This window comes from Pteronotus mesoamericanus, unplaced genomic scaffold (genome assembly GCF_021234165.1).
Source record: "Pteronotus mesoamericanus isolate MK-2021 breed Mesoamerican mustached bat unplaced genomic scaffold, CSHL_Meso_final contig_25, whole genome shotgun sequence".
In the NCBI taxonomy this organism is placed as follows: domain Eukaryota; kingdom Metazoa; phylum Chordata; class Mammalia; order Chiroptera; family Mormoopidae; genus Pteronotus; species Pteronotus mesoamericanus.
In genome coordinates, this window is record NW_026555105.1 from 29,084,752 (window position 1) to 29,112,653 (window position 27,902).

Sequence of the window (27,902 nt, forward strand, 5' to 3'; positions counted from 1 at the left end):
TGTCGCGATATCCGTGGTCCTCGACCAGTGTTTTATCGCCATCTTAAGTTTTGGTTGTAGCTTCAAATTGGCTTCAAGCCTAGAAAGACGCTGTCCAAATGACGTTCTGTTTGAGCGGCGGCAGTGTTCCCCAGGACGCGGAGAGAACTTGAGAAAGGAAAAGTGAGCCCCAAGTACGAATCTCCAAAGCTTTTGAAGGGTGATTTCAGAGCCTGCTGCCTCTTTAGTCTGAGTTTCCACAACTAGATACTACTACACCAGTGACCCTGGACATTAACAAAACAAATAAAAGTCCGAACCCAAACCCTGCCACCATCATAGGTAAGAACGTAGAACTCCCGACAACCTAAGATGTTCCTTCACTTGAACTGAACTGCTTGGTCGTCTCTCCCATGTTTGTATGTTTTTTCCCTTCTCATTTTTGAGCCTTTTCTGAATTGTTCTCCCTGTGCTTCCGCCTGTCTTCATTGTCTTCAAAAAATTAAAAAGATGTTAAACATAGGGTGCGGGAAGCGTGGGCTTTAAAGTTTTAAAGTTGGAAGTATTGGTCTGGAACATTTATTTTTTTAAGGATAAAATGGAATACAACGACTGGGTCAGTTATTTGTATCAAACATCTATATTTACATACTTATTCCCCTTCCCAAACGTTTTCGGGTTGCGACGTAAATACAGGTTGTGTTTGTATATATTCATTCATTTATTCAATACATTTATTGAGTACCTAATGTGTCGTAGGCCACAAGAATGCTGTAGTAAATTGAAAAAACACTTTATTTCATGGAGTTTACGTTCTATCAGCCATGACAGCTACTAGGCTAGGGCAAGTAATAGTACAGGTATACCTCAGATATTGAGGTTTTGGTTCCAGACCACCGTAATCATGCACGTTGTCAGATCACAAAAAAGAATGCAAGTTGTAATCATTTTGCTGGTGGAGGGTCTTGCCTTCCATTTGTTAAAGAAAAACAGAACCTGTGAAGTGCAATAAAGCCAAGTGCAATAAAATGAGGTATGCCTGTATTCTGTGGTTCTTAGCACTGCTAGACAATACAAGTATTTAAGCATGCACTCGTATACTTTGTACCCCGCAACCAGCCACTTTTTTTCCTTTTGACACTTATATCCTAGAACCTATACATAACCATATTTGTAGTTAGGTAGGGCCTTGCAGTGGGCCAACCAGCAGCATCACTGTCAGTTGGGTGCTTGTTAGAAATGCAGTCTTAGACCTCATCCTAAGAACCACTGAGTCAGAATCTTCCTGAAACAGTGCACCCTAAAGGGCAGTGAGCACTCATTTAGAATGCGGACTAAAGATAGAGATGGTCTCTTTTCAATTTGTACTTCTTAAACAGTTCACAGTATATTGTCAGTTAATTCCATGTTTTAAATGCAGGCGCATGTGGCACATTTTTCAATTCTTTTAGCTCATCACTTTGGTGTAAAGATGCCAATTTAGCATTCTGAAATTTGAAGAGAATTTGTTAGTCTGGTGTGTTGTTATGTAACTTCTGTTATGGCAACACCTATGTGTATATTTTTTTACTTTTAATTTATTAAATGTTGAACTCAAAAGCCTGCATGTGTTCAACAGTTTGATATTGACTTGGAAAACCTTGGGTTATGGTTTACCAAAGCTTTTGTTAGCACCTTGCTTTCTTCTGTCTTTCTTTAATGAGAAATCTGAATCTGATTTATCTTGGGAGTTCTTAATATTGCTACTCATGAAAATCACCTGGAAAGCTTTTTCTTAAAAAAAAAGAAAAAGAAAAAGAAAAAAAGATTCCAGCCCAGTATCAGCAGAGGTTGAGACCTGTGGATGGAATTAAGGAATCAGTAAGGTATTACAGAAACTGCAGACGATTTTTACATTTTCCATGTTGTTGTATGTTAGATTTTTATCTCCCTTTTGGTCTTACTTAAAATAATTAGGAATTTGAAGGCAATTAAGAGAATTGTACTGGAAATGTGGTCAATCAGCTTCCCAGTAACCAATTAACTTGCATTTATTTATTCTTTGTCCTAAGCAAGTTGTCCAGCCTTTCTGTCTCTCCTTCCTCCATCTGTTAATTGGGAGAAGAATAATGAAGACCTTGTTGTTTTTTATTTAGCCACATATGAGTGTTGCACTATGTATTGAATACTTACATCCTATGAATATGAGGAAGAACAGCATTTCACAAGTGCAATATTCATTGCTTCTGATATTCACATACAGGTATATGTCATTTTATTGAGGTTCACATTAGTGCTCTTCACAGGTGTTGCTTTTCTACAAATGGATGGCAGAATTTTCCACCAGCAGGAAGATTATGACTTGCTTTATTGCAATACATGCTTTATCATGGTGGTCTGGAATCTGACCTGCATTATCTCCAAGGTATACCTGTCCCAGGCTAAGAAGATTTTTTTTTTTTGTTTTTTTTGGTTTTACTTACTTATTTTTAGAGAAGGGGTAGGAGGGAGAAAGGGAAAGAAACATTGGTGTGCGAGAGATACGTTGGTCGGTTGTGTCGTGCAGGCCCCCAGCTAGGGACCTGGCCTGCAACCCAGGCATGTGCCCTGACTGGGAATCAAACCGGCGACCTTTTAGTTCACAGGTGGGCCCTCAGTCCCCTGAGCCACACCAGCCAGGGAGAAGATGTATTTTTTTAATGGTATTTTTTTTAAAAACAACTTTACTGAGGTATAATTCTCATACAATGAACTGCACATATTTAAAAAGTGCAATTTGATGTGTTTTAGATGTATACATCAGTGAAAACTATCAGCCCAATCAAAATAATTTATCACCACCAAAAGTTTCCTCTTGCCCTTTGTAATCCCTGTCTTTTAGTGAACCACTAATCTGATTTCTGTCACTCTAGATAAGTTTACATTTCCTAGGATTTTATCTGAATGGAATCTTACTGTATTAGCTGGTTGTTTTTTGGAAGGTGGGAGGAGTATGGGTGGTGGGGGAGGAGCTTCTCTCACCCATAATTGAGAGCCGTCTTTGATTTGTAAGTATCAATAGTTCGTTGCTTTTTAATCACCTAGTAGTATTTCACTGCGTGAAAATAAAGTAATTTGTTTTACCTTCACCAGCTGAAGGGCATTGGGTTGTTTTTATTTTCACAGTTTTCATTTCGCATTGTCTTCTTCTTCTCCAATTTATTTGACTTGGCAAAAAAAAAAAAAAAAAAAAAAAAAAAAAGGCTCATTACTTGGTGGCCAGACCTTCTACATGCAGTGAAACCACGAGGTGACAGGGATAAAATGTGTTTGTATTGGGACTCTACCTTTGCCATTGTGCAGTTTATGAATTAATTGTTTTCTGAGTAAAACATGTATATATGTCTCTTTAAAAATGCAAAATGTATGCACCAACTTTTAAGTAGATTGTCTCTCTTGATGTGTACATTTCTAGTTATTTTAAGCTTTATTAAATCCTTAAAGTCTACAATTTATATATTACTTTTTAGGGATTGAGAATAGCAACTCATGCACATTAAGTAACCTGCTCATTAAGCAGCAAAGCAGAGATCTATGAAGTCAACCCTAAAATGTCATAAAACTCCCTTTTGCCTGTAAATGGAGAGTACCACTCATATCTAATGTCGATGTAGGTACATTTCCAAAGTTTTTTTGCTTCTGTTATAGGAAAGCAGTGCCTCGTGTTTATTATGGTATTGACATTTTGTGCCTGAATAAATCAGAGCTACTAACTAAAATTGGATATGCCTTACAGTAACCGTAGGATAATATATAGAATATTGCAGTTACAATATATTGGGCATTTAAAAGTTCAATTTTGTCACTAGTTTGATTTATTCACAAGATAGAAAAGATTGGATTATTTTTCGCTTTGCAGTTTTAAAAATATTTTTACTTTACATGTATTAGAAGTTACTCTTAGGTGTAAATTTCATTAGTTTTGACCAGTGCATTGATTTTATGACAACGCTCTCAGTCAGGATGCAGAACAGTTTTATCACCTCCCTGCCCAGTCCGCCTCTGCCATCCCCTGGAGTGGCCCTGCGCCACTCACCCACAGCAGCATCTCTATAGTTTTTGCATTGAAAGGGTTTGATTTTAAGATGATGGCATTAGTGATTATCAGAAGTTTTTTTTCCTGTGGTGAAGGTGGCTGGAAACAGTAGTTGTCAGAGTGGGGCTGGGATTGATTCTATCTTGAGTTGTGCCCTCCATTTTTACAATGATTATGGTTAACAGAGACCGAGCACTTACTGGGCCAACTTTTACATATCTGATCTCACATGATCCTCACAGGACCCTTGAAATAGACACTCATAATTATCGTAGATTGAAAAACAAACAAAAAACAGGGACTTAGAGGAGTTGACTAGCCTTTCAGAGGTCACATGGCAGGGCAGATTTTCAACATGTGTCTGTTTTACTAGAACCTGAGGCCTTGACTGCCCCAGGTGGTATAGTGCCTATGTCTGTTTCTGACAAAGTATTGGGTTGGCCAAAAAGTTGGTTTAGTTTTTTCCATACAATGGCTTTAGCAGTGCTTAGTTGTCTTTAGCTTCATTTGAAACAATTTTGTTAGATTGTATTGTGACAGCTGTCATATCAGCAGTGCCTTAAAAAAAAACTTAGAAAAATTAATGAATTTTTGTGCTGCCATTTTAATATTAAAGGTGGAAGGAAATATGCAACATTTTCAGCATATTATGCTTTATTATTTCAAGGAAGGTAAAAATAGAAATGAAGTGCAGAAAATGATTTGTGCAGTGTATGGAGAAGGTGCTGTGAATGATCAAATGTATCAAAAGTAGTTTGCAGAGTTTCTTGGTACCGTTGATAACTTGACCAAATAATTCTTTGCTGTGGAGCTGTCTTATGCATTGGAATGTGTTTAGCAGCACCCGTGGCCTCTACTCACTAGAATCCCATAGCAGGAGATAGCTGACAGACTCAAAATGTCCAAATTAATAAGTCATTGGTGAAAATGAAAAATGTGTCTTTTATGGAAAAACTAAACAGAGTTTTTGGCCAATCCAATATTAAAAATTAGGCATTTTCTGTTAGTGAAACATCCTAACAGATCTGGGTGAGGATATTTTATGGGTACCCAGACGATAGGTCTGTTGACTGGGTTAAGGGTGTAGAGTGAGTAAAAGAAGTGTTGTGTGGAATTAATCATAGTAGGGGATTTCCATTTTTAATGAACATTTAGAGACAAAGAAAAAAAAAAGTCCTAATCTTTTTTTTACCACTTTGCATTATCTTCCGCCCCTTGTTGGAGCTTCCTTGTTTGTTTGTTTTTTGTTTTGTTTTTCCCTTTTTTCTAAGATGACTTTGGCTTTCAAAATTACCATATGAATAATAGGAAAAGTTGATTCTTTTTTACACCCAAGTTGTCTTTTCAAACTATATCTGGCTGTCCCCAGTAAGACCTTTGCTCGCTTGTCATTTTCCTTGGTATTTTGTTAAAGTTCGTGATTTCTCCCTTGATACTTTTTTTTCTTTTTTTTTTTTGGTGATAAAATTGAATGAAGGGGACAGGGAATGAAATGATTTCTCACTCTTGAACTATAGTTGTTCCTTCAGAAGTTCTAGGCCTTTATTGTTTTCAGTTTTGCTCCCATAGCTAATGAAAGATTTTTTAAGATGATAGGAGGAGTTAAAATAATTTTTGTGATAAAATTTGAAATTCAGAGATTAGAAACCTAAAGTTATTTTCTGGTCTCTTTAATCTGGAGTGGTTGCTTTGGCTGGTGACACAAGCCAGCAACGCTAAAACGAAGACAAATGTGAATTTCAGTGTGCCTTGAATTTTCCCACAGAATAATCTAGAAGGTCACTGACTTTCTTTACTAGAGTTTATCTCTGCTTTGTATTTAAATGACAGGACAATGTTGTGATATTGTTTAATCTATTTCCACTCCCGCCACAAATTAATTTTCTTAAGACTCTTAAGATCTTAACCTTTCTACTAAAGACACACATACACATGTATTTTTGGTGGGGTCATACGCTATCAAAGTCCCCTCTTTGTAAAAGAATGCCTGTTTTCAGGCCACAGAAAGTAGGCTCAGGGATGAAGAAATGGGAATGAGACAGTACTTGTAAGATTTATAATATACTTTAACTTGTCAGCATGCTTATGTCATATCAGCATGCATTTAAAAAACTTTTAAAAATTAATGGATTTTTATGCTTTTATGAAATTATATGCTTTTATGTATTTGGAAAATTGACCTTTTTGGAGATTGTCGTGATACTCTGAAAAACCTGCAATATAATAAAAATTCCACTGAATTTAGTCTTGAACTGGCCATTCTGATGTCAAGGTTTTTTTTTTTTTAACATTTATCCTTTAAACTGAAGGCACTAAGCATGTTGCTCCCTCCTGAAAGCAAGTTTAAGGGCCTAGTCAAGTAAATTTTTAAGGTGCATAGTTGCTTTTTTGTATGTGAACATTTACTTTTTAGTGATCAGTAAAACAAGTCTAGAAAAACCTCATGATATTCCCAGGTTTAAAACTTAATGCATAGGCTAATAATATCTTTTCCATTCAAATAAAAGTTAGAATGACAGTATTTTAAAGTCAAAAGAAATTACATACTGAAAAACTCACATTTATGGCCTAAACTTAAACCACACCTCTAATCTGTTGCCCACTATTTTCAGTACAAAACATTTTGATCTGTTTACATTTTTATATGTACTATAAATCCCTCAACTTTGGCTTCATAAAGCATGTAGTTGAAGTGTTATTTATTTATTGAAATAGGTCCAGTGCTTTCACTTCCCTTTAGAAAGACCTAATGTGGAATTTGGGATTTGGGGACAGTGAAGGTGCATTAGATAAATAGGTCTGTATCTAAAAAAATAATAAATTAACACAGTCTGTAGCTGCTGATTTAGGAACAGCAACAGACTCAGGTCAGCAAACTCTTGATGCAATATCTGTGCCATACAGCAGATATCAAAGAGGACAAGAATGGATGTCAGGAAGCTTATAGTAAGGCAGGGGAGAGAGACTGAGGAGCCAGTTACGTGTAATTCAGTGAACTAAGTGTGAGAGTAGAGGCGGTGTAAGATGTAAGCGTTGCCTGGAGAAGGGAGCCCTTCACCCTAGAGGTTCATGGGTATCTCCAGGGAACAGATGGCATCTGAGTTGGGTTTCAGAGGATAACTTGTTTTAGGAGAGAGGACATTCTGTACTGCCGCATGCCTGGGTGAAGGTGGGGCAAGCTGGAGTGGCATATTCAAGGACACGTGTCAGAGTTTGGCCATGTGGAGGCACTGAGGCTGTGACGTTGCCTGAGCTGTGAGACGGAGGCATGGGCAGGGGCTGACCGAGGGCCTGCGGTGCTCGGGGGACCCCAGTGAGGAGTTTTGAGTAGGGGACTCCTGCTTCATTACCTATAACGATGGTTTTTGGGATGGAGAAGTGCAAGGGTGGAGACAGGAGGTACTTTAAGAGAATATGGTTGTGGAGGAACCTGTAGGATAACCAGATCTTTGGGGTCTGGGACCTCCTAGCAAATGATTTTGCCTTCCCATGGGACAGCCTGCGGTTTTCATCTGTTCTGTCTCAGATGACAGCTGTGTGCACACAGTAAGAGAAGAGAGCAGACAGAGTGTGTTGTCTTCAGATTCCCTGGTAAATGGTCTTCTGTATTTAGACTTCGTGCCTCTCAGCTTTTATAAAAGAATCATGAGAAACATGCCCCTCTCACCCCCAAGGAGGCAAGATACTCATGATTGAATGTAGCACAGTGGTTGTCGAGGCGTATATAATAGAAAGGATCGGGAAACTCTCCCACATCTGTCCCCCACCACCTTGCCAGAGGCTTGGCTGGGAGACAGAGGTGCCTTGCTGTGGACTCTGTCTTTGCCTGTTTTTCTGTTGGATTGCTTTATTTTGCATAATCATCCATTTCTGGTTATATATCTTATAAATATGTTCTCCCAGTTTGTGACTTCCTCCCATTTCTTTATGTGTATTTTGATGAATGGAAGTTTTATATTTTTAAGTTTTTTATTTTGAAGTAATTATAGAGTCACAGGAAGTTGGCAAAAAAGGAAAATCCTGTGTAGTCTTACTGAGTTTCAATTTTCCCTAGTAGTGACATCTTGCATAACTATAGTGCAAATAGTAAAACCAGAAAATTGACATTGGTACAATCCAGAGAGCTTACTATATTTAACCACTTTTAACATGCATTCATTTAGTTCTGTGCAATTTTACCACATGTGCCTATCCATGTAAACAATACCACAGTGATGGTATAGAATTCCATCACCACAGTTTCCTTCCTGCTAGCTCTTACAGCCACACACCCTCCTCCATCTCTGATCCCTGGCAACCACTAATCTGTTCTTCACTTCTATGATTTTGTTATTTCAAAAATGGTATATAAATGCAATCATACATTATATAACCTTTTCAGTGTGTCTTTTTTTCACTCAGTATAATTTTCTTGAGATCCATTCAAGTATCGTTCTACTTTTTGCTGAGTACTATCCCGTGGAATAGATATACCACAGTCCGTTTAACCCTTCACCCATGGAAAGATATCTGGATTGTTTGTAGTTTTTGGCTATTATTGATAAAGTTGCTATGAACATTTGTGAATAGATTTTTATGTGAGCCTAGGTTTTTGTTTCTCTGGGATAAATTCCCAGGAGTGAAATATTTAGGACATATAGTAAGTACATGTGTAGTTTTATAAGAAACTGCCAATCTTTCTAGAGAGGCTGTACCACTTTTACAGTCCCACCAACAGTGCATGAGAAATCCATTTTCTCTGCATGCTTACCATCTTTATTTGGTAAAGATACATGCTTACAGTCTTTATTTGCCATTTTGGTAGGTATGTATTGATATCTCATTCTGGTCTTATTTTGCATTTCCTTGATGTTGAATATCTGTCTTTTCATATGCTTGCTTAGTTTACCATCTATATACCCTCCTTGGTGAGATATCCGTTCATGTGTTTTGCCCATTTTCTGACTGTATTGTTGAGTTTTGAGAGTTTTTTATATGATCTAGTTTGTATGTCCTTTTTTGGATATGTGGATTTCAAATATTTCCTTCCTGTCTGTAGAGAAGTTTTAATTTTCATATAGTCAGATCAACTATTCTTTCTCTTTGTGGTTTGAAGCTTTTTTTTTTTTAAATCTAGTTAAAAAACTTCTTCCTTACTCCCAGTTCATGAAAATATTTTTGAAAAGGTTCTAATTTTCTATGTTTGAGGTTTTAGCCCATCGATTTTAGCCATCCATTTCCATAAATGCATGGGTTTATTGCTAGTCTATGTAATCTGTCCATTTGGGCTGTTTGTTTATCCCTTTGCCAGTATATGATTTTATTTGCTATTGCATTGTAGTAGTTTTGCTAAGTCTTTTTTGCTCTTCCTTAGATTCCCCATTCAAGGTTGTGGTCGGAATTACATTAAGTTTGAAGATCTGCTTGAGGACTTCTTACAAATATCTTGCTAAACTTATTTCTAAATATTTTACATGTGTGGGATGTTAGTTTAGTGATATTTTAATAAGTCCACATTTTCTACCTGTTTCAAAGAAATTGCTTTTAAGGTTCACCATTAGTAACATTCGCTACCTTTTTTGTAACTGCTTTATTTACATTAAGAAATTTCTATTCTCATAGTTCTAATTTATTTTTATCTGCCTCTATTAAAATGATCATGTGCTTTTTTTCTAATTCAATTTTTTGACGTAATTTTTCTAGTGTTAAACTAACTTTACACTCTTCAGATAAAAAACATTTGTTTCTGGTATTTTTCTATATGTTGCTAGATTCAGATTACTTCTTTTTGTTTAGGATTCTTGCCTCTGTGTTCATGTATAGAATTGGCTCTGCTTTTCTTTTTTTACATTTTATATTGCCCTTGTCTGGTTTTGCTAACAGGGCTTCAAAAAATGAGTTGGGAGGGCATTTTTCCTCTTATTCTCTTTGGAAGAATTTGCATACTAGCATTATTTCTTTCTTGAACTGCTGTTGGATGTTGGGTCTGAGAGGTTTAGAAGTGGAAGAGATCTTAGAGGTCATCCTTATAGCATTGTTTTAGTGAGAAACAAAGAATTAAATGCTGAGACCCAAATCCAGAGGGCACTTTCCACAGTACTATGACACAGTGATCGTTGTTATAGAAATCCTAATCCTGAAGTAAAGCTAACAACCATTTTATTTTCTAAGACAGAGGGGCCCAATGCCTTCACTGTGAAGCCAGTGCAGATCTCTGTAAGAGAGGCTTGGAGAACACCCCATTAACCTGACAAACTCGATCTCTTAGGTTTCTAGGCTTATCCGATTAAGCTGAAGAACAGGGGAAGGGCACCGCAGGAGGTAGACTGACAGCAACCTCACAGGCTCCGCAGTGGAGCAGCTCTGTGTAGGAACCAGAAGTTGTTGCCCGCTGTGGTGATGGATGATCATTTTCATCTGGAGTATCAAAGAAATATGCAATATATCGCATTTTTATGAAAGTCAGTAGTCAATGTATTTTTGGAAAATTTTTATAAAAACAGCAAAAATGAGTGGTTGTATGCATAAATGACTCAGCTCCTATTATCTGGAGTATTTCTTCATCCAACAGACATTCCTCGAGCACCCTATAGTGTTCAGCACTGCTCCAAGGGCTTTTTACCTTTGGGAACCCACTCTTTCCATTATAGGTTAGTGTGATTTAACCATATTTGGGGCTTAGTAAATTGGTTCCTTTCATTTCAGATTTCAGTTCACCATTTCCAGCACCTGTGCCTAATGCTATAATGAAACAAAGAAAATGTGCCTTCTTTATCTAAAATGACTTTAGCAAATATGCAGGCTGAAGGTCTATACAACTGTTTTTCCAGATATGTTATAGGCTTTATCTTGGTAGATTTTAATTCTTGTTTATGAAGTGTGCCATGTCACGTAGCACAGTGGTAAATTAAATTAATTCAGACCACATTTTCCTTAGCTAAAGAGTCTCTCTCTCTCTCTCTCTCTCTCTCTCTCTCGAAAAAACCGCTACTGATGTAGCTTTACTTGAGGTCATACTCTGTTGGGAACTTGTCCTTTGGCAGGGGGCTGATGGACGAAGGGCACACCTATCTTGACAGCCCAGTTACCAGTCGACCTTGGCAGTGCTGCAGGTGACAGGTGGTGCTCATTTGCCCTCAGAAGGCTGATAAGACTCTTCTCTTGTCCTTGGTCCTCAGATGTGAGACCCTGGCTTGGTCCCCCAAGTTCTCATTAGGGGAATAGATGGCAGAACTGGGACCAGGTGGTTTAAGGCCTCTTTTGATCCTAAAATTGTGACTTGTTGAGGCCCCAGACATTGTAGAAACAAATGAAAAATATATATACATTGAGAGGCAGAATGCCACATGTCATCTAGAAATGGATTAAAAATAGGCAAAATGTATTATACAGTTAGAAAATGTATTTTTCTCATGTAGCCTGTTTTACATTTGCAAAAAGATTATTTTGTGTATGCTTTTAGTTCTAGATTTCTACATATTACATTTTTAAAATTGGACTTTGATGATACCTTTTGAAGAATCCATTCTTAATAAGTAAATGCAGCTGCTCTTCACCAATAAGAATAAAAAGTAAAAAAAAAAGAAGTGTTTCAAAAAAGAGCCTACTAAAAACCTTGTTGTAAATGTACCTTTCATTGCAATATGGCTTTTAATCAATCTGTCTAACAGCGGATATGGTCTGAAAGCCTTGCAATAGCCTTCATTGTTGATTGTTGTCCACCTGTCCTTCAGGAAAGGAGGAATATTGGAAAACTAGTATATAATTTGAAGTATTTATATTACGCATGCTTCAGCTTTGGTTGGGCACTTGCTGATAAAACTCTCCCTTCCTAATACTTACCTGGCAGGAGAGATACCATGATCACAAAGGTGGTTTTCCCAGGGCGAGGCTTATCCATTGCACACCGGGTGTGCCGATTCCTGTGATTTCCCCAAATGTGGGAAACCTGACTGCATAATTTGTGGTAGGCGGATAATGCGTTCGAGCTCTCCCCTGTAAAAAAAAAAAGAAAGAAAGAAAGAAAGGAAGAAAGAAAAGATAAACTCTCTCTTTTCTCTGTTTAGTTGAACCATTTGAATATCATCAAAGTACCCCCAGTAAGGGAGTCCTTAAATTCTTAGCAGAAGTTATTCAAGCCCAATTTAATATATTTAAGGGAGCTGATTTTATGTTTACCAGGGTTAAATAATATAATTTTAAGGATTTATCTAAAGTTTTCAGGACAACCTTTATAAATTGTTTTCAAATACATGTTGCTTATTTCCCAGGAACTTAGTTTTTTTACATTGACACCTGTGTCTTAATTGTCTTAGGTGAACATCATTACAGTTTTTTTCTAAATCATATGCATTACATTATTCAGAGAATAGAAGTGAAAAATTAAAATGGTTTAGGGTTTAGATAAAGATATTTTTCTCCCTTTAAAGAATTAGATTAGAATAAAATATTATCAGATTTTCAAAAAATCATTGACCAAGAAATAGTAATTGTTAACATTTGTCAAGAGCCTAGTGTTTATAAATGATTATATTGGAAGTCTTCATATGTCATTTTACTCAGTCCTTTCAATAATTTTGAGTTAGATATTACTATCCCTATTCTATATGTAAGTAATCTAGGACACAGAAATAAGTGCTTTTCTTATAAGAAAACCAAATACTCTAAAACATTACCGTAACCATTAACCACAAGTGTCTGTTGAGCATGGGACATGTGTCTAGTCCAAGTTGAGATGTCCTGGAAATATAAAATGCACACCTAATTTCAAAGACTTAGCTGAAACATCAAAAATGTAAATATTTTTATACTGGTTACCTGCTACAATGATGTTAGATTTATTGGATTAAAGTATTAAAATTAATTTCCCCTGTTTCTCTTTACCTTTTCATCAAATGCAGCTACTAGAAAACTTAAAATTACATCTGTGGCTTGCACCGTATTTCTGTTGGACAGTGCTGCTCTAAAAGTATTTGCACAAAATTTAAACAGGCAGATAGTTACTTGCACAAGCTTGCAAATAAATTATGTCATTCTTGCCCCCCTATTTTGTCCTCTATATCAGCTCTCTTCAACTTTCTCTTCGGTTAGGAGAAGAGTTTCACACTTAAGAATTCATTCTATGTCACTAAATTACTTGCTGTATTTCTGCTTTATTACTACTGTTGTGGTGGTTATTGTTTTGTTGTTGTTTTTTTATTGGTTTTAGGCCTTGCTTCTGAAACAGCTCCCCGCCACGTACATACACAAATACACACACATTCCCAATCTTCATAATATTGTTTTAAACATAATATTATTTAGGTCAAGATTCAGTGTTAACATGATTCTAACTGCCAGTTGTAACAACTGTGTATGAAGTACTCTTTACTTTTTATTTTCTGCAAAATTTTTGTTTTTCCTGGAATCAATAATTGCTCTGTTATTATTCAGTTGCTTAGTTTTTCAAGCAACTGTCCTAATTCAATCTCATATTTTTCACCAGTTGTCTAAAATTCATCTGTGTGCATGCAGATACTTTTGAAGATACACCTCCTGGAGCCTTGTAGCCTTCCGTAGCCTGCACGGATGATTGTCTCCTGGTTGGGCCCCATGGTCTCATGCAGGGATCTGCTTTCACAAGATGCTGGGATTTCCTCTGCCTTTAGCCTGTCTTAGCCTTCCTGTTCCCTGTGTCTTCCTCTTTCTTGGTTTATTTCCTCATTTTGGTGAAGTACATCTTAAGCTTCCTGAGAAAGGGTATCTGAGTCTTAAATTTTTTAAGACCTTGAATGTCTAAAAATGTCCCTCCCCTTCATTTTTAAGTGCAGTTGGAGGTCGGAAACAATTTTCTTCAGAAATTTGAAGATATTTCTTTATTGCCTTTTTAGTCTCCAGAGGTGCTATAGGGCATTTGGAGACAAATATTCTCTTATCACCAACTCTCTTCCTATCTCCCCCAAACCTTTTAAAAGATTGTTTTTGTCACCAGTGCCTGAAATTTTACTATAGTATGCCCCAGTACGGGTCAGTTTCCATCCTAATTTTCATGTGTTGGTCCTCTTATACTGGTTGTTTAATTTTTTAATTTAGTTTATTTATTTTTCATCTTTTTTATGTTTACTGAAGTTTCTGAATGACTTACTGAACCTGATCTTCCAGCTCTTAACTATTAAGTCTTTTTTATTTCAGCTATCATAGTTTTAATTTTTTTTCCAAAAATTCTGTTTTAAAAAGTTATTTATTGCTTTATGGATGCAATATCGCCTATCTCCCTGATATTAATGGTACTTTCTTAAAAAAATTTTTTTTCTTTTCTTTGTACAGTCTTGGTTTCAGCCAAATAGTTTTTTTTCTGTTTGTTTTGCTTCTTTCATGAAATGTTCTTTCCTTAGATGGCATGTTATTCCTAGTTGTTTACAAGTATTTGACAGTGGACATTAAATAGATGGAAATTAGTTCTGCACACAGATGTGGAACTTGTGGGTGTAGGTTTCGCTTCAGAGCCATCTGTCCAGGCTGTTTCATTTGGGGATCACCTGATGTCAGTACTTAAACCTTGCTTTTTAGGTTAATCCAGTTCCCTGGGTGGGAAGGTGTCAGTCTCTGATTTGGAGAGACTAGGCAGGGCAGAGAGGTATATTAGTCACGATTCTCCAGAGAAAAGAATCAGAATACATACACACGTACGCATATCCATATCCATATGCATGTATATGTGAACCTATACATATATTTATATAGAAGTTGGCTCATGTGATAATGGAGGCCAAGAAGTCTCGTAATCAGCTGCCTAGAAGAGCCAGGAAAGCCAGTGTATAATTCAGTCCAAGTCCAAAAGCCTGAAAACCAGGAGTGCCAATGTCTGAGGGCAGAATGAAGATAGATGTCCCAACTCAAAGAGATAACAGTTCACCCTTCTCGCACCTTTTTGTTCTGATGGGCCCACAGTAGATTCAGTGGTGCCCACCTACATTGGGAAGTGCCATCTGCTCTACACATTGACCAGTTCAAATGCTGACTTCTCCCCAAAACACTCTCACAGACACACTAGAAATGTTTTCCTAGTTATTTGGGCGTTCCTTAGTCCAGACAAGTTGTCACATAAAATCAATCATCACAAGGGACACAGGGACTAGAGAAGGTATCAGTCAGTTTATAAATATTCCCTTAATTTATCTTTTTTCAATAAGATACTCCCCCCTCTACACATACCTTGTGCTTTGCCTGGTGTTTTCCAGACCAGAGATCCTTCTGTCTTACCTTCTTCAGGCTTTTGCAAGTGTGGGAGAGGGCAGTTGCCTGGCTGAGCACAGTGAAAGGGAGTGTAAATACTGGATTGTTTTTTATTGCCAAGTAGTATTCCACTGTGGATACATAACCACATGTAGTTTATCCGTTGATCAGTTGATGGACAGTTGGGTTGTTTCCGTGTTTTGGCTATTTGAATAATACTGCAGTGAACATTACTGTATGAATTTAATTGAAATTATTTAATAAAATTATTTTCTTTAGTACATACCTAAGAATGGAAATGCTGGATCATATGTTTAACTTTTTAAAGAACTGCCACACTTTTTCAAAAGTGGCTGCAACTCTAATATATTCCTATCAGTCATATGTGAGAGTTCTAGTTTACTTTTACCAACACTTGTTATTGTTGTCTTTTTGATTTTAGCCACCCTGATGGATGTAAAGTGGTATATCATTGTGGTTTGATTTGTGTTTCCTTGATGACTAATGATATTAAGCATCTTGCCTTGTGCTTATTAGCCATTTGTATATATTCTTTGGAGAATGTCTATTCAAATCCCATGTCCATTTTTAAATTGGGTTATTTGTCTTTTTATTGTTGAGTTTTAAGAGTTCTTTGTATATTCTGGACATGAGTCCATTATCAGATATATGATTTACAGATATTTTCTCTCATTCCGTGAGTTGTCTTCTCACTTTCTTGGTAATATCCTTTAAACTATAGAAGATTTAAATTTTGATGAAATCTGCCTTAACCAGTTTTTTCTTTTGTCGCTTGTGCCTGAGATAGTATATTTAAGAAACTATTGCCTAATGCAAAGTTACAGAAATTTACACCAGTGTTTTCTTCTAAGAGTTTTATAGTTTTAGCCCTAAGATTTAGGTCTTTTATCTATTTTGAGTTAATTTTTGTATATAATGTGATGTAGGAGTCCAGCTTTATTCTTTTGCATATGGATATCCAGTTGTCCTGGTACCATTTGTTAAAAATCAATTGACCATAATGATAGGGTCTATTTTAGGACTCTCAATTTTATTCTTTTGATTTATGTGTCTATTCTTATGCTAGTACTAAACTGTCCTGATTGCTGTAGCTTTGTAATAAGTTTTCAAATGGGAAAGTATGAATCATCTTACTTTGTTCTTCTTTTCAAGATTGTTTTGACTACTCCAGATTCCTTGCATTTTCATAGGAATTTTAGAATAAGTTTGTCAGTTTTAATAAAGAAGTCAGCTGGGATTTTGCTGGAGATTGTGTTGAATCTTTAGCTCCATGTGGGGAGTACTGTTGTCTTAACAATATTTAGTCTTCTAATCCATGAACATGGGATGTCTGTCTATTTACTTAAGTCTTTAATTTCAATAATATTTTATGGCTCTGGTGTACAAATCTTGTTCTTATTTTGTTAAGTATTTTTGTTAGTATTCTTTTATGTAAATGAAATTGTTTTCTTAATTCATTTTAGGATTATTCATTGTAGTATATAAAAATATAGTTGATGTTTTAATGTTAATTTATATCTTACAATCTTGCCAAACTTGTTTATTGTAGTAGTTTGCTTTTTTATTCTTTAGGATTTTCTACATATAAGAACATGTCATTTGTAAATAGATATAGTTTTACCTCTTCTTTCCCTGTTTGGATGTCTTTTATTTCTTTTTTTTTGCCTAATTGCCCTGGCTAGAACCTCTGACACTGCATTGAGTAGAAGTGGCAATAACAGACATCTCTGTCTTTTACTCATCCTCGTGGGGAAAGCATTCAGTTTTTCACTATTAAGTAAGATTAAGTAAGCTGTGAATTTTTTTTAGTAGATGTTTATCAGGTTGAGGATGATTATTCCTAGTGAATTGGATTTTTTAAAATAAAAACTGGATTTCATTAATTTTTTTGAATTTGAGATGATTGGTTTTTTAAAATCTATTAATATAGGGTATTAATTAATTTTCAGATGTTAAACAAACCTTATATTCCAGGGATAATCTAACTTGGTCATGGTATATAATAATTTTCATATGTTGTCAGATTTGGTTTGCAGTATTTTGCTGGGGATTTTTGTGTCTTTATTCCATAAGGGATCTTGTTACATAGTTTTCTTGTGATGTCTCTTTTTGGTAGCAGTATCAGGATAATAGTGTCCTCTAAGAGAGAAGTTTTTCTTTTATGGGGAGTAAAATTGGGTAAAGTATTTTTAAAATTGGAAAACATATATAGAACTTGGGATGGATTTAATGCAAATTGTGCAGTACTTTCTGTATGCGGGTAAACTAAGTTTAAAAAGCAAGTAACAATGAAAGAAAATGTTTCCAGTACAGGACCAGCAGTACAAAAAAAATAGCGTTTGACTGTCTAGATAGTACACCCATTCTGCAGTAGTGTAACTTTTAAGTACATATTGTTGACTGTCCATGGTCCATGTAGATTTACAACCCCGCACTTCAGCAACAACATGCTGAGAGTTCCTAAAGAAAACTTCTTTAATAAAAGGCACAACCCAGATGTTTTCTCATTTGACCAACTCCATCTGAGTTTAGATGTGTAAAGGGCTTAAGTATATCTAGAGTAAGCCATGTGCAACGTAAAACTTGATCAGTTTTTCTGAAGTGTTTGACAGTAAGATGAGGAAAGAAAATATGGAGGAATGAAGTCATAATTACTATACATGCATATTTTTGACAGTAGTGGGAAATCTTTTACAGATAAGTTACAAAGGAAAGGCAAATAAACAATTTTGTATAAGAAATTTAACACATTCAGTACAGTCTGTTTGCTGTCATTATTTGTACAAGTTCTTTATAGTTCCCTTGACTGTCACCATTAATATCTGTTTCCCTGATCATTTCATCATTTTCTTCATCTATTAACTTCTCTCCAAGGTGTGTCCATTAGATGGTAAATATGCTGCATTAATATGGCCATTGCCGTCCTTATCAAACAAACACACGAAATGCTTCTCTAATTTCTTCTTCACCCTCTTTGTCTTTCACTTTTCTTGCCATCATTGTCAGAAATATGAGAAAGTCAACTTTCTTCATTAATTGTGTCCTGTAACTGCTTCTGTGGGATTCTACCCAAGAGACCTTATTGCAATTCCCAATTCCTTTCTTGTTATACTTTCATCATCCTTGTCAAGTAGTGAAAAAACTTCTTGGAATTCTGCAGTTGGTCAGCCATGTTGCAGGTGCTACTTGGTCTATAAGACGTGACCACATAACCACTCAGCTTGCTTGTTCCACTTGGACGCTAGAAGTTGTTCTTATGCTTCTGTTTTATGTAAGAGTTTGTGTTCCTGGCCAGTGTGGCTCAGTTGCTTGGAGTGTTGCCCTGTAGACTGAACGGTTGCAGGTTCTGTTCCCAGCCAGGGCACATACTCAGGTTGCGGGTTCGAGCCCCAGTCAGGGTGTGTACGAGAAGGCAACAAATCATTGTTTCTCACATCAATGTTTCTGTATCCTTCCCTCTCTCCCACCTTCTTTCCCTCTCTGTCTAAAAGCAATGAAAAAGTAATCCTCAGGTGAGGATTAAAAAAATTTTTTTTTGAAGGACTGGTGTTAATTCTTCTTTAAACATTTTGTAGAATACATCTGAGCCTGTGCTTTTCTTTATGGGCAGTTTTAAAATTACTAATTCAGTATAATATATTTGTTAAGACTAGTTATATGTGAACATTCATCTTCCACGTACCTATTGATATTTGACTGTTCAGCCAACCTTTCTCCCATATAATATTGAAATACAAAGAGATTTTAATATACCTATTTTTATCTTTTTTTCCCCCCCATTAAAGGTCTGTAATTACTTTGGAATCATTAAGCTATGGCATCAAAGAAATTTGCTGTAAAAGTAAGTAGTGCTTAAGAGCCTTCTTTAAAATGATTAATCACTTTCTAGTATAACTAAGTTTTATGCTAATTGAAGATAGAAACTCTGAACTTTTCTTCTCTTTAAATTTGGTTCTGCCCTGGGTGGTGTGGCTCAATGGATTGAGTTCCAGCCTGTGAACTGAAGGGTCACTGGTTTGATGCCAAGTCAGGGTACATGCCTGAGTTGCAGGCCACGTCCCTAGATGGGGGTGTGTGAGAGGCAACCGATTGATGTATCTCTCACATGTGATGTTTCTCTCCCTCTCTTTCTCCCTCCCTTCCTCCTCTCTAAAAATAAATAAAATAAAATCTTTCAAAAAAATTTGTAAATTTGGTTCTGTACTGAAAACTTTAAGTAGGTGATTGAAAAATTTGCATGTTAAGAATGAGATGGGAGAGAGAATACTAGTTCATATGGTTAAGGGAGTTGCTTGCTTCTGACCAAAAGGCATAACTTGGTCCTTAATTTTAAAAATTGTCATTTACATTGCATGTCGATGACATAATTTCTGATTCTGACGAAAAGCAAATGAAGATAAAGAAGTAGGCAACAAATGCTGCACCTGGTGAATGCCAACAGAGAGTTCTCTTGAGTGGTTGCCCTCTTTGCTTTCCTCTTGCAGGTGTCTCTTCTTCATCCCTGATTGGTTGGGTTTGGGACCTTCTCAGGTGTGGAGGCATGGGAGGATCATGTATGAGGGAAGGGTGGGGGAGGAACTAATAAATAGTGAGTATAAGGTCTTGGAGATACTTGCATTATATTGACTCTTCTTTAGGACTTTTTCTGTATGCTACTGATGTTTTAAATATGAACTTAAAAACACCAAAATAGACAAATTAGTTAACCAGATCAGATATTATGTAATAATATAATCTTTTTCGCATGTCAGTACTTACTTAGATTTACAAGATATTTATAAATTTTATTGCTTACAATTATTTCTTGTATCCATATGTTCAATAGTAGATCTCTCTGTAAGAGATTAAGTGGTGAACTTTTTACTATTTACCTCTCTAAAAATATATCTTGATCTTACTCTAGAAAGCTATATAGTTTGTTTTGGAATTCTAGGTTGAGCATTATTTTTTTCTCAGCATTTTAGAGATATTTTTCCATTATTTCTGGAATCTTATTGTAACTAAGAAATGTTTTATTTATTAATTTAAAATTTAAATTAAGTGGCTTAAAAATGAGCCATTTTATTCTTGTGATTCTGTAAGTTGCCTCGTATCAGTGGGGTGGTTTCACCTTTTGATATTGCCTGGGGCTGCAATTACATAGGAACTCAATTCAAATAGAATATCCAAGATGACTATTCACATCGCTGTCAGTTGATACTTGCTGTGGGTGGAATCATACCTGGGGCCGTTAATTGTTGCCCTTCAAGTTCTCATTTATGTGGTGGCTCTATGTGGAATGGGCTTCTCCTAACAGGATGGCTGAGATTTGGAGGATGGTGTCCCAGAGCAAGAGTTGCAAGAAGAAAGAAGTTTAATTTGCCAGTCCTCTGAAGGCATCCAAAGTCTCAGATGCTACTTCTGCTGCATTCTTTTGGTCAGAGCATTCTAAGCCCAGCTACACGGAAGCTGCAACTCTTGGTATTAGAAGCAGCCTGTACTTACAGGGAAGGGGAGGGTTGCTGGGTCCATCTCTGTTGACTAGTTACCCCATATGAGCCTCATTGTGACTCATATCTTGGTTATCTGTCTTGCTCTTAAGATTTTTTTGGTGATGTTCCGCAGATCTACAATTAAATCTCGATATATAGACTTGTGTTTATTTAGCTGGCTTGGGATGCAATGTATTGTACATTTTCATTAGGAAGATTTAAATTTTTAATCAGTTTTGGAAAAGCTCAGTCATTTTCTCTTTGGGTACTGCTCCTCTTTATTCTCTTCCTGCATAATCTTGGTTTGAGCCAAGAAGAACCTGGAACTCTTATACATAGATTGTTGGAAAGTATCATATAATAGTTTCTTATGTGCTAGAGGGGTAATACTAACTTGTCCGAGACTGAGCCCCTCTAAGCTATCTTCTCAGGAAAGGACTGGACCTCTTGCAAAGCTCTGCACAAACTGGCTATAGCTCAGTAGAGCAGACAATGCTGATTGATCGAAAGTTTGGACCCCAGCCCTTAGTTATGCCAGGGATGGGTCTCTTGACTTTCAGACTGTACACACTGATGTGGCAAATTCTGCTACCATATTTTCCCATCTCACAGTCACACTATGCATGCTTAGAACCTAGCTCCTAAATCATGCCAGGCAGGGTGGTTACCCCAACCATGAGTATCAAGCTAGCAGGTTAGAGATAGAAACAGGGTTCTGAAGCATTATGTGAAAGGTTTTACACATTACATTGTGATTGTTTTCCTGCCTCTGATGACACAGGCAAAGGGCCAGTGCTTTCCTAATCTTGCAGCTTTAAAAGCCCTACAACCCAAGCACTGGAATCCCATTCTGAACAGGGCATCTCAACCGGCCAGAATGCCATTCACTGCCATAGAAGAAGACACGTACACTTAATGATGCTGTTACCATGTGCCTTCTCTGATGAATCCTGGTCCAGCAGACATGTATGAGTGTTGCTTGGCTATTTGCCTTTTCCTTTTTCTCCTCTCTAAATCTGTGTTGCATTCAGAGTCCTTTTTATCAGACCTCTTTCAGTTAATTAAAACCTTTCATTTGTGTTTAACCTATTTAATCTGCATTTAATATATTCTTTAACTTGTCTGTTTTTGGTTACTATATTTTTCATTTGAGAATGTGTTCGGTTATTTTTTTTTTAAGTTCAAATTCTACCAGTTCTTTTTTTATGTACTTGTCTTATTTTTCAGCTTGTTTCCATTTCCTCTTTTTATGTCCTTCATAATTTTAAAGTAACTTATTTCATAGTCTGTTTTAGACTGTTCTCTTCCTATTATTATTTACTAAGTGTGAAATAAACTGATTGAAATTGCTGGATTGTTTATTTGTGTACTTTTTAATTGTTCCCTGATTTTCAGGCACATCCTGCACGTACATACACACACAGGTGGAAAGACCTGTGAACCCACAGAGCAGTTGAGCAGTTACAAGTTGACACCTGCTGGAGCTTTTGTCACTTCAGTGGTTTTGGCAGAGGTTTCATGTTAATTTCATGGATTCCACCACCTTTGTGAGTAGCAAAGTTTCAACTGCAATTCAAAACAGATTCTGGCACAAAGTTGGTGTTTTAGTATTTTCCTGCATTTCTATTGTTCTTGTCCTTTCCCCTTCCCCTCCCCAGGTCCTGACAGCAGGCTTCCATATTGTCTTCCTTGGTTAGCAAGTGAAGATTTTTTTAGCTGCATTTTCATAAAGGCTGAGTTTCTCAAGAGAATGAAGGAAAAAGCTGTATTGAATAGTTACTGTTCTAAGAAATGATGAGCAAACTTACCCAGAAGAACCAGGGAGTATTATGAGGATATCTACAAATTGAGTACTTATTTGTGTGTCAGGAATTGTATAAAGAACTGAAAGTTAAAGTTCTTCACAACTCTAGGCTTAGCTAGAATGGGTTTACTCCCTACTCCTTTTTCTCTTCTACCCCTTTGGAGTACTAGGATACCAGCTCTAAGCTCTACTGGCTCCCAAATATTCTGACAACCAGGCTGAACCTTCCAAAGGGGTGATTATTTTTTTCCCCTAGCTTTTTGAGATATGATTTACATACAATATTGTTAAATTCAAGTTACAATGTGATGATTTGATAAACATAAATATGGTGAAATGTTTACCACAATAAAGTCAACACATCCTTCATGTCAAGTAATTACCATTTTGTTGTTATGACGAGAACATTAAAGCTCTACTTTCATAGCAACTTTCAAGTATACACTGCAGAATTGTTAAGTGTAGTCACCATGTTATATATTTAAATCCTTATTCATCTTATAACTGGAAGTTTGTATCCTCCAACCAACATTTCTCCATTTCCCCCTCTGCTCAGCCCCTGCGAACCACCATAGTACTCTGGTTCTATGAATTTGATGTTTTCATTTATTTATGTTTTTAATTTTATTTTTGTATTACAGTTGACATTCAATATTATTTTGTTTTAGTTTCAGGTGCACAGCATAGTGGTAGACAGTCATATACTTTACAAAGTGATCCTCCCAATATTCCAATTACCCTTCTGGCACCATGAATAGTTATTACAATATTATTGGCTATATTCCCTGTGCTGTACTTTACATCCCTGTGACTGTTTTGTAACTACCAATTTGTACTTCTTAACCCCTTTACCTTTTTCATCCAACCTTTCAATCCCCTTCCCCTCTGGTACCCATTAGTCTGCTCTCTGTATCTATGAGTCTGTTTCTATTTTGTTTGGTCATTTATTTTGTTTTCTAGATTCCACTTGTAAGTGAAATGATATGGTATTTTTCTTTTTCCGACTGACTTACTAGCATAATATCCTCTAGGTTCATCCCTGCTGTCACAAATAGTAAGATGTCTTTTTTATGGATGAGTAATAATTTTTATATATATATATGTACATACACACACACCACAACTTTTTTTTTAATCCATAAGTGAGATCAAACAGTATTTGTCTTTCTTATTGTCTGACTTCTTTCACTTAGCATAATGCCCTCAAAGTCTGTCCATGATGGTGCAAATAGCAGGATTTTCTTTCTATGGCTGAACAATATTCCAGGCTGTATATATACTACATTTTCTCTACTTATTTAGTCATCAGTAAACACTTAGGTTGTTTCCATGCCTTGGCTGTTGTGAATAATGTTGCAATGGCCAAGATCATTGTGGCTCTGTTGGCTGGAGCATCATCCCAAAGACTGAAAGGTTGCTGGTTCTATTCCTGGTTGGGGCACACACCCAGGTTGTGGTTCTGTCCCCATCAGCGTGCAAATGAGAAGGCAACCAATCAGTGTTTCTCTTTCTTTCACTCTAAAAGCAATGAAAAAAACTGTCTTCGAGTGAGGATAAAATAATATAATAATAATGCTGCAGTGAACATGGGAATGCAGGTATCTCCTCAACATAATGATTTCATTTCCTTTGGATATATGCCTAGAAGTGGGATCATACAGTAGTTTTATTTTTAAGTTTTTGAGAAACCACCAGGTTGTTTTCCATAGTGGCTGTGCAATATTTACATTCTCAGCAATTCATACTAACCAGGCTTCCCTTTTCACCATATACCACCAGCATTTGCAAAACTGCTTGTCTTTTTTCTTTTTCTTTGAACATCAAGATTTAATTTTAATTTTATTTCATATTTTATTTTATTTCATTTTATTTTTTTCAAATACAATTGTCTCCATTTTCCCTCCACCACTTTACCTTGCCCTACCCACCCCCACCTCCCTCCCTCAATCGTTCTCCAGTTTGACTTTGTCCATGGGTCCTATATACATGTTACTGGACCCTTCCTCTTTCTTTCCCCATTACCCCCCTCCCTCCTTCCCTTACACCACTGTTGGTTTCTTTTTTCTTTCAATGTTGCTGAAAGAAACATTGTATATTTTTGTATATTTTTCTTGCTTGTCCATTTGTTGAATAGTTCCATTTATAGGTGAGATCGTATGGTAGTTGTCTTTCACCCCATGGCTTATTTTGCTTAGCATAATGCTCTCTAGTTCCATCCATGCTGCCACAAAGGGTAGCAGCTCTTTCTTTCTGCTGTGCAATATTCCATTGTGTAAATGTACCATAGTATTTTCATCCACTCATTTACTGATGAGCACTTAGGTTGCTTCAAACAGGTTCTCTATCCCTTCCTTATCCTCTTCTCCTTCTGGTATCCCTATTATACAGATATTATTACGTTTCAGGTTGTCTTGCATTTCCCTCAATGCTTCTTCGTTTTTTTTGAGTCTTTTTTCATTTTCTTGCCCTTTCTGGGACTTTTTTTCTACCTTGTCATTCAGCTCACTGATTTGATCCTCTGCTTCATCTAGCCTGTTTTTGATTCCTTCTACTGTGTTCTTCAATTCAGAAATTGTATTCTTCATTTCCTCTTGTGTCTTACTGATAGTTTCTATGTCCTTCTTCATGTTGATGTAGTCTACAGTAAGCTCCTCACAGTTTCCCTCTAGTTTTTGGTAATTCTCTTTGAGCTCAGTGAGATTCTTTAGAACCATTGTTTTGAACTCAATATCTGACAGTTTACTTGCCTCTATTTCATGTAGTTCTCTTTGTGGGCATTCCTCCTTTCCCTTTGATTCGGGGGGGTGTTTCTTTTTCTTCCCATTATTTGTGAGACTCTTTTGTTTCTTTGTCTTAAATTGATCTGTCCTGACTTCCTGACTTTGCGGTGTGAATCTTTATGGTAGGAGACTGTTCTTTCCCTCCCCCCCGCCCCTCTCTGGATCTGCCTCTGGTGATACCAGCTGTTGACCCGACTGATCTTACGCAGTCTTTTGGAAACTTCCTGAAATCTGTCTGTGGCTGTCTCCTTCAGGTGTTAATCCAGTCACTGTGCTCTCAGCCGTCAGGCTTAGGCACTACAGAGCAGGGCATAGTCCTTCCTGTGTGTGTGGTTACTGTGTTCTCTCATGCTGCTGCCGCTCAGGGGAGTGGTCTGCCTGAGCAAGATGGCTTCTGCTATATGGGGGAGGAATGTGCACTGGGTTCCCTCCAGTTACTCCCTCGGTTCTCTCTCCAAAGCCTCCATCTCCAGACTCCTCTTAAGCGTCTAGAACACTCTACGCCCTCTTTAGCCAGGAATCTACTATCTGTGACTGCCTTTCTGAACTCAGCAGTTGGGCTTGCGCACCACCTCCGATGGTGCCAAGTTTCCTGGGGGTGGGGCTATTGTTTCTTATCCTGCTGCTGCCGCTCAGGGGAGTAGTCTTCCTGGGCAAGATGGCAGCTGCCAAATGGAGGATGAATCAGAACCGGGATCTCAGGGCCTACTCTCTCTATTTTCTCCCAAAGCCTCCTTCCCCAGTCTCTCATCAAGCGGCCACAGCCCTCTCTGTCCCTGCCTTTGCCAGAGACCAGGGTAAGTGGCTGCCAATACAAATTTATGCGTTGGTCCTTTAAACAGCTCTTTGCGTCTCCAGCCACCTGTTGCTGGCGGGGAGCAACGCTGCTGCTTTTCGCAGCTGGCTGTTATCTGAATACTTTGTCAGCTCTGGTGCTGTAGGCTGGAGATCCCCGCCAATGGTTCAGACCCCACTCCTCTCAGGGGGATCCAATTGTCCGTTTAAGTATCCCTCTGACGCTGCCACCCGTGGGCACCCAGTCCTCCTTCTTGAATCTCTACTGCATTCCTTACCAGTTAGGTTGTTCTAGAGCCGATTCCTCTCTCCTTCTGAGGTTTTAAGTCTCCTTTCTTGTTATTGTTCAGTTGTTTTCCTTGTGATTTCTAAACATTTTAGTTGTAACTCCATATTGGTCCTGGGAGGAGGTCATTGTGATTTCCACTCACTCCTCTGCCATCTTGAAATCTCCTCTGTCTTTTTTATAATAGTCATTCTGATAGATATGAGGTGTGATTTTGATTTGTATTTTCAAGGGAGTAATTATTGATTTTTACTGTTAGGTGTTTATTAATTTACTAGTTCTTTTTTATCCCCAAGAACAAACTCCTTGTAGTATAATTGTTTTCTGTTTTATTGTTTTCTTTGTTATATCTTTCCTTTTGTTTTCATTGAACAAATTTGCTCTTTTTTTCTAGTTTTTTAAGACGTGTGCTTAAGTTACCGATCTTGAGCCCTTCTTTTTTAATGTATGCACTTAAAGCTACAAATTTCTCTTTAAGCAAACCTACTTTAATTGTAACCTTCTTGTTTTGTAGGGACTTTGTTTTTCAAATAAAAATATTTTATAATTTTCATTGTGATTGTATTTTTGATCATTGGGTAATTTAAATACCTATTACACAGTTTCTAATTATTTGGGAATTTCCTAATCATGATTTTGTTATTGGTACTTAGCAGAAATTCTCTTGTCTTATTTTGGTAAATGTTCCATAAGTGCTCAAAAAATGGGATAGTTGTCAGGAGCTTTGAACTACATGTGTCACTTAGCTCAGGCTTGTTAATTGTGTTGTAAAAATCTGCTATGAATTTACTAATATTTTTGTCCACTTGTTCTTTTAATCAAGAAAGGTGTATTAAAATCTCCAGCTATGATTTTAGATTTGTATATTTGTTCTTTCATTGATATTTGCTTTGTATATCTTTAGGCTATGTTAATAGTTATGTACAAATTTATGATTGCTTTATCTTTCTGTTGAATTAAGACCTTAATCATTATGAGATGTCTCTTTTATCTCTAGTCATAATTGTCCTACTTCTTTTGTTTTTTTTTTTTTTTAAAGACTTGACTTATTTATTTTTAGAGAGAGGGGAGAGAAACATTGATGTGAGAGAAACATCCATCAGTTGCCTTTCATACATGCCCCGACCAGGGACTGAACCTGCAACCCAGGCTTATGCACCAACTGGGAATGAACTGGGAATGAACTCCCAGTCACCGACTGGGAGTGACACTTTGCTTTGCAGGAAACCATCCAGTCAACTGAGCCACACTGGTCAGGGCTCCAGTCATACTTCTTAACCTAAAGTCTACTTGTCTGATATTAGTAGAGCCTGTATTTTGGGACCTCCAACGAAATATTCGATGCCCTGCTGGATTCCCAAACCCCAGCTGTCAGTACGTCCTGCCCTGTACATGAAGTTTCTAATCAGCATTCATTTGTCTGTTGTTAATTATGAATGGACAAAAGAGTATCACCGGAGATTTAATGAAAACTTGAGAAAGAGAGGAAAAATTGAATGAAGAAACTCAGAGGGTCAGA

At 36.9% G+C, this 27,902-nt stretch overlaps 1 protein-coding gene and 1 non-coding gene across 3 annotated transcripts in view; both read left to right on the plus strand.

Annotated features, from left to right (window-relative positions):
- SLX4IP (SLX4 interacting protein) overlaps positions 1–27,902 on the plus strand; it is a 210,141-nt gene continuing 182,239 nt past the window's right edge. For both annotated transcript variants that reach the window (XM_054574056.1, XM_054574055.1), the window contains exons 1-2: positions 1–321; positions 19,033–19,088. In XM_054574056.1, the coding sequence (XP_054430031.1) occupies positions 19,062–19,088 (27 nt within the window). In that variant the 5' untranslated portion in view covers positions 1–321; positions 19,033–19,061. The remainder of the gene's footprint in view (positions 322–19,032; positions 19,089–27,902) is intronic.
- LOC129071003 (U1 spliceosomal RNA) lies at positions 11,847–12,010 on the plus strand. Its single transcript, XR_008529173.1, has one exon. It is a non-coding gene; the product is annotated as a U1 spliceosomal RNA (small nuclear RNA).